The 12,714-nt window shown below is 36.1% G+C and overlaps 1 protein-coding gene across 1 annotated transcript in view; it reads right to left on the bottom strand.

Moving 5' to 3' along the window:
• Positions 1–3,238: 3,238 nt before the first annotated feature.
• The window catches only part of LOC143557393 (lupeol synthase-like), a 29,322-nt gene continuing 19,846 nt past the window's right edge, over positions 3,239–12,714 (bottom strand). The window contains exons 16-19 of the mRNA XM_077046477.1: positions 8,657–8,834; positions 8,495–8,575; positions 4,047–4,130; positions 3,239–3,937 (exon numbers count right to left, since the gene is read on the bottom strand). Coding sequence (XP_076902592.1) covers positions 3,827–3,937; positions 4,047–4,130; positions 8,495–8,575; positions 8,657–8,834 — 454 coding nt within the window. The 3' untranslated portion in view covers positions 3,239–3,826. The remainder of the gene's footprint in view (positions 3,938–4,046; positions 4,131–8,494; positions 8,576–8,656; positions 8,835–12,714) is intronic.

The raw sequence follows: 12,714 nt of genomic DNA, 5'->3' as shown, positions 1-12,714 counted from the left end.
CAAATATTAGGTTTTACATGGTGCGATTTACACATATATACATTCGGCTCCTTAATCAATCGATTAACCCATCAAATATTAACGAATTTCCATAAGGTTTGTTGCATTAGATTCGTTTTCACCATACTTAAACAGATCTATGATTTCTAAATGAATCCGAACCTAAATGAACAAGTTCTCGTTATAAACGTACCTTAAACGAGTCGGTTTACGAACTCGAGCTAGTCTTGATGTAGGTTTGGCTCGTTACGATGTTCCAGCACCAACAAGCTCGGGTTTTCACCTTCGGATCTTGTCTCGGGATATAGGATGGTGTTAGTGTGTGTTTTTGATGGTGTAGGCTATGGTGTGGAGATTGAAAAAAATGGAAAGGACTAAGGTTTAAGGGGTATTTATACTCCCTTAAGCCCATGGACTTAAGGCTCATTCCATCTCTTATTTCATCTTCTAAAGTCCAAGCCCAACCTTTTACAATTTATTATCTAAACTGATAAACGACACACTATAAAATAACGAAATTTATTTTATTATTTCTTATCGAAAGTAGGATGTTACAGTAATAATCGGGGGCGGGTGACGTTCGATTGTAGTTATAGGGGGGCTTAGGACCAGATGCAGGATTGATTGTGGACTTGATTAATGTGCACCATGCTTTATACTTATACACACACAACTTTTACGCTTTTATAATTTAACTACATTATGTGTATGTAAGCAAAACTCACGAACTCACCAACTTTTTAGTTGACACTTTTTTTTTGCATGTAATCAGATACCTTATATAGATAGAAAATTCGATTAGATTTGTAATGCATACGCATATGGATAGAGGCTTATGTCGAACATGAACAATGGAGATTAGGTGCCAAGAAGATTAGTAGAGCCTAACACGAGATCGAAGCAGTGTCAGAGATTAAATAGTTGTGTAGTTACACCTTGTATTATGTACATAATGTGCTGTAACTTAATTTCATCAATAATATTCTGCTGCTTACATTTGGTAACAATTTGTCCATGAAATTCCCAGACCCCCACGACAGGGTGTGACACCTTCATATTATCATTCATTCATCCTAAAACCACGAAAGTGCAATTGGTTCATACCATTCAAGAGTTCTTGGCTTAAAGTGATAGGTTGAGGTAGTCTGCTTTGATCCTAGCTGAGACATACGTGAGATGGGTTTAGGGGAGCTATGACTTTTTAAGTGTGAGACACATAGATTTAATGATCCAGTCAATGCTTAAATGCTAATGCAATTGGGGCTTGATAAATTAGTGGCAGGGGTTAATTGGAAAAAGATACCGCTAATCACAGTTTTTATGTTAATATGTTATTAATCAAGTAACCTAAATGTTTTGAAAGCTAATATACGATTATTCTTCCATTGCAATTCTTTTTGGGACGAAAAAGGTTAAGTGTGGTGATGTGATAAGTGCTTAAAAGACTATGTTTTTAGTTTTGATATCGTGTATTTTAGTTGTTTATTTATATCGAACATGATTACTTTGATTGGTTTTATGTGTATAGGTGTTTGGATTTTAAATGAGCTAATTTGGATCGTTCAAGATGTTGATTAATCAAGTTATAGATAAGGGAAAGCAACCGACGGATTGGAACGACTCACGAGCATCAAGAAAATGAAAAACGGGACATTTGACTACTGGCTAGTAGCTTACGACCCTGATTGGGCATAAAAGAAGGCTGTACGGTAGACTGTGATGGTTGTAAGGCAGAGCTAACCAACGTAAGCTACGGCCGGGCCATAGCTTACGGCCTTCTGGACGCGCACAATATGATTTTCATGATTTTCAAGATTTAGCATGTTTTCACATTAGGTAGTATGCTCTTGTTACCTCTGCCATCAGGGACAATTTTGGATCAATTCTTCATTATTTTTACACTTCCCAATAATCAGTTCTTCCATGATTCCAAGATTCCAACCAGCAATCGAGCTTATGGTGATGCAAAGGCAAGGCTAAATCATTTGTGACCACCTAGGGTGTGGGGTTTGTGCTAAGAATTGATTATTTTGTGATTTCTACATGCATTTGGATTATGTTTTGATTAGGCTTCTAGTTATTTGAATCTATGTTTATTAGCTATTTTTCTGGTATTTATAACTGTCATCAGTTATTTGTTTTGAGTTCATCAACATTTATGATTAGGTTCTTTTCGTCATTGAACCGTTTATCATTAACCATTGATAGTTGTTAGGTTTTATACAAAGTGCTAGTAATTAGGTAAACCAAGTTCAGTTGTGTCAATCCATCGGATTAAGTTATGTGAATCATCATAGCCAAATTACAACGTTTGGTGATTATATATTAATTCTAACGAACAAGTCATGTCTATGTGATTTTCCAATTAGTAAAAGTTATAATTAGTTAGTTCATGCATAAATTGAACCTCAATTGTGGTCACTAGTTCTCTTATTGATTTCACAAGTTACATTAACGATTTTGCTCAAAGTATTCTCATAATCAAATCATTAAAATGTTTGACATTGTTTGTAATACCCTTAGTTGAGTAATTAGTAAACAATTGTTCTTTATACTTTCAACTGATTCCTTGTAGATTCGACACCTTACTTGCCCTTACGGGTAAATGTATTTTATAAATATTTTTGATTAACCCTTCGACATTAATCACTCATGCTACTCCAAGATACAGGAACCGAAACACGAGTTGTGCGTTATCAAAACATTGACCAAACAGATTAACACAACTGTGATGACATAGGAGCATGGTTTGAACAACATGATTTCAGGAATGCACAATTGTGTCGACCAAGAGCTTGACTTAGTCGAAACAATTATAAAACATGGATGTCTGTGCCTTTGCATTTTCATGGTTGGGCCGACACGATTATTGGAAGTCACGCTCGTGCTCGAAGAAAGGTACACTTGTGCTGAAAGAAACTGTCATGTCGTACAATAATCTATTCGAACATAGATAATGGCATGACCGTGCCTACATGTTGGTAGGCCATGCTTGACTTAAATTTTCAATAATAGAGGATATCATTTCCTAAGTTCTCATCGATTCCACTCCTCACCTCACATTATATTGATCGAGTTTCAACAGTTCCAAAGCGTTTCATCATTTGTTGAGTGTCAAAAAGTATAATTAAACCATGTGCTAGTGCCAACCATGTGTCGATGCCTTTCTTTTGGCCCGTCGAGGCTAAGCTTCTTACGTTATGATTAATATTATTATGGTTGAGTTTTATTGTTTTTTAAAATGCGGTCACTGAAGCTAATTGATCACATAATCTACTCCTTGAGCCTTTTGTTCCCATTTTCAAAGCTACCATTATTTAGTATGGACGATAACATGTTTGAAGTGTACCTTCAAAGAAGAGATTTGAAGATCGGTGGATCCAGCATGTCGAGATGCGCATCCATTGTATTCGTGAAAACGCGTATATTGACCATGTTGGGTTCTTCATGTACCATCTACCTCTCAATATGCAAATATCCTTACTAAATGGCTCTATCACCAATTGTTCCAAGACTTCATATCTAGTTTCAATGTTTGTCCTACTACCACTCGAACTACGGAAGATTATTAAAATATATTTGTGTAGATTTTATGTTTTTGTATTCATCTGAGGCCTTTATTGTTGGCCCATTAGCTGTACTATTTACCTTATATATTAGGGTTTTTTTGAGTTAATGATATTATTCAAATATTCAAACCATATACACTTTTAAAGTGTTGCTCTTAATCTCATTATTTTTACATGTATGATAGTCTTATTCATAAAGTGACATCAAATACAACATCAATGGCCATAAAAAGAAAACATAAGTAATATAAAGAGTTTCATGCACGCTTGACAATGTGGCGGTATTCCCCTAGAGCCCATATTGGGAATATGTTTCGAAATGATGAGTAATTGAGGGTGCAATTCTTCATAAAAACACCTGTGATTTCCTGTAACTCAAAGAAAGATGTTAAAGAATCATAAAATGATATTTAGGCATATGATCAATTGAAAAATATTTCAAAATTGAGGAATAACTAAAAAACACAATTGATAAACCTGCTGAGGGAAGTCCCCATCTTCCATTTGCGAATTTATGAGGAGCCGGATTCCACGTTTTATAGGTGTATGATCAACTTTAGCCTAGCCAAAATAAATAAAACTGATTGTATTTGGTTTCAATTATAACGAAAGAGAGAATAAAACAATCAAACCCAAAAATTCAATTCTTATATATGAATTGGATATCTCTTTAATATTCAGTTTTTATGAAGGCGCACAATAACCTTACAAATCAAAATTACAACAGACTCGTACCAAATCTTACAATAACCAAAGGGATCTAGCCTAATGATACAAGTACCACCTTTGTATTAAGGGATGAGGATTCAATCCCCACAATAGGGGCTTTCAGTATATTTAACATGTGTAGTTTAGGAACTGTTCAACAGTAAATAAAAAAATAACAACCTTGCCTCCTACTACACGTCTATGCCACTCCACCAAGTATCAACGCCACTCCGTCGGCCAAGTGATACTTTCTAACATATTTTTGACGGAAAAAAAATTATTAACCAAATTCTAGAAAAAGATATCTTGATGACGTTGAGTCTAATGCCATGGTTATAGAGTAATTGTAGGTAGTAATACACAAGTATTTGATTAAAAGTTGTTAATGTATATTAATTGTATTAAAAATTATATGTAACTATTTGTTTAAAGTATTCTTTTAAAATTACTAAAGGGCCTTCAGTCGGGTAATATGGTATGGAGAATTCCTCGTAAGATAGAAAGGCCTTCACATAGGGGTGTTGCTTAACATGGGGTAGAGTGTCCCCGGTTACGCCGTTTTTTCGCTTCGTCGGGCAAATTTTCAGTATTTTGTCCGGATATTTTTTAGTTATTGAGCCCGGTCACCCCTTATTGACCCCTTATTGACTTTGGTCACTGATAGGAATTGATATGGGTTGATTATGATAGATTGGATTTAGGGAAGATAATACGAACAAAATATACAGAACGATTGTATTACTGAAGTGTAAAAGGAAAGTTACAAGATAATCCTGGACTATGCCCTCTCTCCATGCATCACACATGAGCCTTAATGATATAAACAAACTCAATTCTAACTCTCACAATCCTTTACATTCATGTATTAGTTATACTACCACAATATTATACTTTAGCCACTTGTATTATTTTCCCTTTCCCCCCTTGAGAATACATATAAGTTACTTTTCCATTATAGCTCATTCTCATCACTACTACTCCATTAAAAACAGTCTTGTCCTCAAGATTAGGATGAGGTAATTGACTCTACAAGTCCATGTGGAGGTCCCCTTTGTTCCCAAGGTCACTTTAAGAAGGGAAACTAGCTGAAGAGTTTGGATAGGATATGAAGTTTGAGGCATGTAAGGATATGGTGGTTTGGCTCACAATGCAAAAACAAATAACTTAGGAGGGAAGTGGCCATGATTTTGAATGACAAGGGAAGTGGTGTACAAGAACATGCAATTGAACCATGGGAAAAAGAAAAAAATCATATAATCGGGCCCGTAAAAATACGAACATTGACCAGAATCAGGGTATAACAGTAAAGGCTGGCGATGAGGATTGAATTAACAACCAAACAGTGTGCTATTCCTTTAAACCCTACTCTAAAAGGTGGAATGTAACCAACCATAATCATAAGGGGTCTAGAATATCTCATTATGGAGGATGTAACAGTTAGATGTAGCCCCAAAATCAAATTACAGAGTGCCATAGTTGTAATAGAACCCTAGTTTATTAGTTGGGACACAATCACAAAGAGAATGAAGGGTATAGAAGATGATACCCAAACTGAAAGAACAAGTCTATCATATATATTTATAGGAGTTTTGTGATATGTGGGATCCAGATTCAAGATGTTGGATGTAGTACCTCGTTTGCAACGCATGCGTCGATCGCTGATTTTGTACATAAACACCACGGTTTCCAACAGAAGTTGTTTTGCCAACGATGTTGGTTGCTAAAACATAATTACAATGATTAAGAAGTTCTTGGAACCCCGAGTCGACCAGCAAATTGGGTGGGCACGGCCTTAAATAAATCTGACTTTCATAGCAACCCTAAATCAACATAGGGAAGTACAGCTAGAAGCACTAGGATCAGAATGGCATCCCTATATCTCCCCCCCCCCTCTCTACCTGCCGTGGAATGATTAAACAGTCATACCGGAGCCAGATCTTGAGATTATAGCCTTCAATTGATCTAACGGAGATATGACAAAAGCAGCTAGAGTACCTGGAGTCGGAAGTTTATAATCATAACTTGAAGAAGGTGAATATGTATGATTAATCGACGTCAAACGTCCATAGCTGTGCAAGCGCTCTTTAGATCTGGAAACGTGCGCCTCTAGTTGAGATACTAGAGACGAAGACCACCAAGAAAATCCCCGTCGGAAGTCGATATTGGATCAGAATCCCTATCGGAAACATATTTGGGACAAGAATAGGGAAGTACCTCACCGGAATTACCTCCCGAACCAGCCTTCTGCTCTAGTTGTATCATCCAATTCATCATCACGTTAGAAATTCGCTAGATTTACCACGATCAACCTCTAATGCTTTTAGTGTAGCTTTTAGTCTCAGAAGCATGAGATTGTAATTGTTGAATCTATTGTTCATGAGAATCCAATCGAGAATTGTGATTCACCATGATCTCGGTAGGTCAAGAGCAGGTCGAACCAATGACAGGAATTGATATGTATTGATTGTGATAGATTGGATATAGGGAAGATAATAGGAGCAAAATAGACCAAACGATTGTATTAATGAAACGTAAAGGGAAAGTTACAAGATAATCTAGGGCTATGCCCTCTCTTCATGCATCACACAGAAGCCTTAATGATATAAACAAATTCAATCCTAACCCTCACAAGCTTTATCATCCATCTATTAGTTATACTGTCCCATGTATTACACTTTAGCAACTTGTAATATTTTCCCTTTACCCCCTTGAGAATGCGTGCATATTACTTTTCTTTCATAGCTCATTCCCATCAGTCAACCATATGATTTAGCCAAAGCTTCGCCACTGCCTTCATGAATAATAGTATGGGCTTCTCATATGTCGTAAGTTAGGAAGGCATTTTGGTTAATCATATATATGTGTAGGACAAAAATGAGTAACCTAAATGATAGAAATTTAAACTAACTTCTTTTGGCATGTCTAACTGGAGCTGAAAAGAGCTTTGTAAAATGAAAGAAGTTATATGAATGATATAGGTTCACAATTCTTTAAATGGATAGGCTTTGATAAGAGGATAAGAAAGGGTATGTAATAGGAATTACTGGTAATAACTTGGGTGGTTTTTATCTCATGTTGAATTAAAAATGCTAGGTGTTTAGTTTGATGTAGACCTATAATCGAACCGAATGTTCAGTGAACTGTTCGGAATAAAGTTCGTTTATTTAATAAATGAACCAATATGAACAAAGGTTCCGTTCGTTCATTTAAGTTCGTGAACGCTCGTATATGTTTTTTATTTATGTTCGCTTATGTATGTTCACATATGTTCATTTATGTTCTTTTATGATTCTTTGTGTTCTATCATGTTTGTATGTGTTCATTTAAACATGTTCATGTATGTTCAATTATACTTATTTATGTTCTTTTATGTTTGTGAACTATTTGTTTGGATTTTAAATAAACAGACATAAATAAACACGAACATGTTTATTTTTAAAACAAATGAACGCCAAATATTTGTAAGATTAAGTGTCCGTGTGTGTGTCCATGTTCATTTGAAGTTAGATGAACAAACATGAGCATACCCTTGTTTGTGTTTGTTCGGTTCATTTACAGACTTAGTTTGGTGATGGAAAAGTGTTGTATATTGAAGGGTTTTGAAGAATTATAAATATTGAAATTTAAAGCTTTTATATTTTATATTAAACTTATCAGCGTAAGCTAGTCCGTGTTGATACATCTCTAGCTATTTGACAAGACCAGAGAGGACATTGTCGAATAGTGGGCTGCTTAAATGTATTTTTATTAAATTCGCAGTTTTTTTCTTTTGTAAAGTTTTAAATTTGTAATGGTCTGACGAATTATGAGATGGTTTTAAACGCCTTCCGTAAACCAGATTATAACATGCCCAGGTTTCGAGGTGTTAAAACGGCTTGTGCTGACTTGAACCCTTTTTGATGGAAAAGTCAAGTTAGTACATTATACTCAGTTAAAAATAAAATTTCATTAAAGTCCGTCATTATATATGTTGTGGTTTTGGTTGTTTTAACTGATTTTCCCAATATTCTAATTTTAAGTTTATAAAGGATTTTTATTGTACAGTAACGACTTTCCAATGTTTTTTCTTCCTTTTAAGTGTTCTGGTAGGCAAGTTAACCACTTCAAAATGTCTAGATATACATCAAATTAACTAGAGTTTCTACACATTCCCTCCAAAAAAATCTAGATTTGTAGCCAAGTTGTGATGAGTTGAGGTTATAAAATAAGCAACGAACCTGTCCTGCTTTTATAAGTGATATTAAAGCCCATGATGTTTGTACTAAATTCGATCGATTTCCATCCAAATTTGTATATTCCTATATCAAACAAGAGATACAAAACATTAGACCAACTATTTGTTAAATAAACCCTACAAGTTTCTATCATTCCATTCTTACCTTATTTGCACTCGAAAGATAACTCTCTCCCCATCCACCATTAGGAAGTTGTCTGGATAGCAGAAATTCACAAGCTTTTCGAAGGGTGAGACTGTTATTAAGGTTCTCACCACAAGCTACTAGTGCATCTACAGCGAACCATGTCCCATAGGTGTAACATATTCCCCAACAACCATACCTAAACAGATTTCAAGCTTACATGTCAATACGTTAAACTTCATGTGCAAATAAACTAGTTTCCAATCTTAACTGAGCTAAAAATTAAGGGTTGATAAACTAACATAACAATACGAACGACCTCACAATGCATAAACAATATATCGTATATGATTATATGGCCTAATTACTTCTTGTACTTCCATGAGTAAAGGATAGTCAAATACTTTGATACAGAGTTGAACAAAGGGTTAGTCGACCGCTAGTTGGACAATCTAGACAATGATAAACGGGGCAGAAACCGCCCCAACATAAAGAAATACATAAATCGGGATACCGGTGGAGTTACAAATCAATCCTTAAGTAGTGGACGAAAAGGTCTTGTGGAGTCGGATGAAGGATTAATCTTGATTATTAATAAAGTTAAGGGTTTATGATGTTATGGTTTAGGAAATGTATGTCTTAGAGAGCAAGTTTAGTGGGTCTATATATAGGGTCTAGATTATTAGTTTTATTAGAGAGAGTCAAGAAATATTTCTTCTCCTTGTATGTTCGTGAAGTAATGTTCGTTTGTTAAGTTTGTTTGGTTATATAAAAAGAGTCGAGGGTTGTCACCCCAATATCGCATGTTTGTTTCTTTGTTCGTTCGTTTGATATGATTGTTTGATTCGTCTGGGCCAACAATTGGTATCAAAGCTTAGGCTCGTTGTTCGTAGAAGTTCGTTTCGGAGGGTTGCAAGAATCGTTTGTTCAAAGGAAACAAGTTACAACCTCTCGTCTACATCACAAATTGAAAAGCCACTTTTTGGCCGGAAAGAGTAGTCTGATTATCGAGTCATGGCTGGTGATAAAGAAGTAGAAAGCTCAGGAATAATGAAAGATCAATGGGTGGTTTTGTTTTACATGCACCAAAGTTAACTTCGACCAATTACGCTTCATGGTCGGTTATGGTGGTAATTATCTTGGGTGCGGATGGTTTGCATGATGTGATTGATAAGGAAAAGGGGACTCGAATTGAAGAAAGAAAGAAGTTTATGGCCTTGGGTGTTATCTTTCAAACCATACCTGAAGATGTGATGCTTCAGTAGGCCAAGTATTAAGAACCGAAAGATATTTGGGAAGCGTTAAGAGTTTGTTATCTAGGTGTAGAAAGAACTTAGAAAGCTCGTGTTCAAATGGTAAGGACCGAGTTAGATGGATTGAAGATGAAGGAGACAGAAAGTATTGATGATTATGCAGCGAAGTTGGGTGAAGTACAGTCAAAGTACAACAACTTGGGAGTAGTACTTGAAGAAGAGGTTTTGGTAAGAAAGTTCTTGAACTCTATGCCAGATAAATATTTACTTGTTGTTTCTTCGATGGAGCTACTCGCAGACATCGAAACAATGGCGTTTGAAGATGTGGTTTGACGTCTGAAGACATATGAAGAAAGAAACAAGTTAAAGAATGTGAATGTAAGTTCACCACAAAGTCAGCTTATGTTCATCCAAACCGAAAAGAAAGTTAAAAACTACCGAGAACATGGTAGAGGTCGTGGAAGATACAATGGACGAGGAAGAGGGAACCCAAGATGGAATGGTGAACGTAAGAATGATGATCGGGGTGAATACCGAAAAAAGAACCCTGAAGAATGGGAAGATATAAGGAAGTATGTAACGTGCTACAACTGATTGTGATAAGATTGGGCACTACTCGAATGAATGTAAAGAACCAAGCAAAGGGAATGATGAAGTGAATTTGACAAAGAAAGAAGATGATGTTGATCCTTCTTTGCTCATGGCAGTTTGTTGGGTGAAGACAGAAAGTATTGATGATTATGCAGCGAAGTTGGGTGAAGTACAGTCAAAGTACAACAACTTGGGAGCAGTACTTTAAGAAGAGGTTTTGGTAAGAAAGTTCTTGAACTCTATGCCTGAAAAATATTTACTTGTTGTTTCTTCGATGGAGCTACTCGCAGACATCGAAACAATGGCGTTTGAAGATGTGGTTTGACGTCTGAAGACATATGAAGAAAGAAACAAGTTAAAGAATGTGAATGTAAGTTCACCACAAAGTCAGCTCATGTTCATCCAAACCGAAAAGAAAGTTGAAAACTACCGAGGACATGGTAGAGGTCGTGGAAGATACAATGGACGAGGAAGAGGGAACCCAAGATGGAATGGTGAACGTAAGAATGATGATCGGGGTGAATACCGAAAAAAGAACCCTGAAGAATGGGAAGATATAAGGAAGTATGTAACGTGCTACAACTGACTGTGATAAGACTGGGCACTACTCGAATGAATGTAAAGAACCAAGCAAAGGGAATGATGAAGTGAATTTGACAAAAAAAGAAGATGATGTTGATCCTTCTTTGCTCATGGCAGTTTGTTGGGTGAAGACAGAAAGTATTGATGATTATGCAGCGAAGTTGGGTGAAGTACAGTCAAAGTACAACAACTTGGGAGCAGTACTTGAAGAAGAGGTTTTGGTAAGAAAGTTCTTGAACTCTATGCCTGAAAAATATTTACTTGTTGTTTCTTCGATGGAGCTACTCGCAGACATCGAAACAATGGCGTTTGAAGATGTGGTTTGACGTCTGAAGACATATGAAGAAAGAAACAAGTTAAAGAATGTGAATGTAAGTTCACCACAAAGTCAGCTCATGTTCATCCAAACCGAAAAGAAAGTTGAAAACTACCGAGGACATGGTAGAGGTCGTGGAAGATACAATGGACGAGGAAGAGGGAACCCAAGATGGAATGGTGAACGTAAAAATGATGATCGGGGTGAATACCGAAAAAAGAACCCTGAAGAATGGGAAGATATAAGGAAGTATGTAACGTGCTACAACTGACTGTGATAAGATTGGGCACTACTCGAATGAATGTAAAGAACCAAGCAAAGGGAATGATGAAGTGAATTTGACAAAAAAAGAAGATGATGTTGATCCTTCTTTGCTCATGGCAGTTTGTTCAATAAAGAAAGTAAGTTTGAATGAAGAATGGTAGGGCTGTAAGGACGTCTAGTCGTCTGTTCGGAAAGAAGTTCCTTTATGTTCGTCCGTTTAATAAACGAACTGGACATGGACAAAAAATTCTGTTCGATAAGATTAACGGACAGACACGGACAAGGGCCAAGTCCGTTCGATAGTGTTCGTGAACGTCCGGTAACGTTCATCCGATTACATCTTGTAATGTCCGTCCGGTATCGTTAATGTTTAGATCTATCTAGTATTGTAAACTAATTGTGGAATTTCTAGTGTTATTAATCACATTTTTGTATTACTACACATGTCTTATGTTTTTTAAATTACAGTGATCCACTTTATGTTAATATATTTAGTGTTAAGTATATTTGGATGTTATACGGTGTAATTCCAAATTTTTAGGTGAAGTTGTTAGATTTATGTTTGGTATTAATATGTAACCGTTTATATTTGTCCATTAGTTTTCATTGTCCATTAATGTTCACATGTTAGTTTGTCCGTTAATATCCATTAGTGTTCGTTTGTCCATTATTGTCCATTAACGTCCGTTTACAATATTAACGGATGGACACGAACAAACTCAATTTTTATAATGGGTGGACATGAATTTTCGTTCGGTAGTGTATTCGTGAACCGTCCGTTTGTCCGTCAAAAGCTTAATGGACGGACACGGAAATGCTCTCATCCGATCAGGTTTGGTCCGTGTTCACCCCTAAAGAAAGGGTTATCCCTGGTGTTTTTGAAAAAGATGAAAAGAAAGAAGGAACATGGTACTTAGACAATGGTGCAAGCCATCATATGTTAGGAAAGAAAGAGTTTTTTACTACCTTGGATGAACGAGTTTTGGGTCAAGTGAATTTTGGTGATGGGTCCGAGATCGAAATTAAAGGTAAAGGTAATGTGGCTGTGGTAAGTAAGACTGGTAAAAAGAAAA

This window comes from Bidens hawaiensis, unplaced genomic scaffold, assembly GCF_021521415.1.
Source record: "Bidens hawaiensis isolate Kalapana, Puna unplaced genomic scaffold, B.hawaiensis_p1.1 tig00018953_1, whole genome shotgun sequence".
In the NCBI taxonomy this organism is placed as follows: Eukaryota; Viridiplantae; Streptophyta; class Magnoliopsida; order Asterales; family Asteraceae; genus Bidens; species Bidens hawaiensis.
The sequence above is the reverse complement of the archived record's forward strand: the minus strand, read 5'-3'. Positions and strand labels throughout refer to the sequence as shown.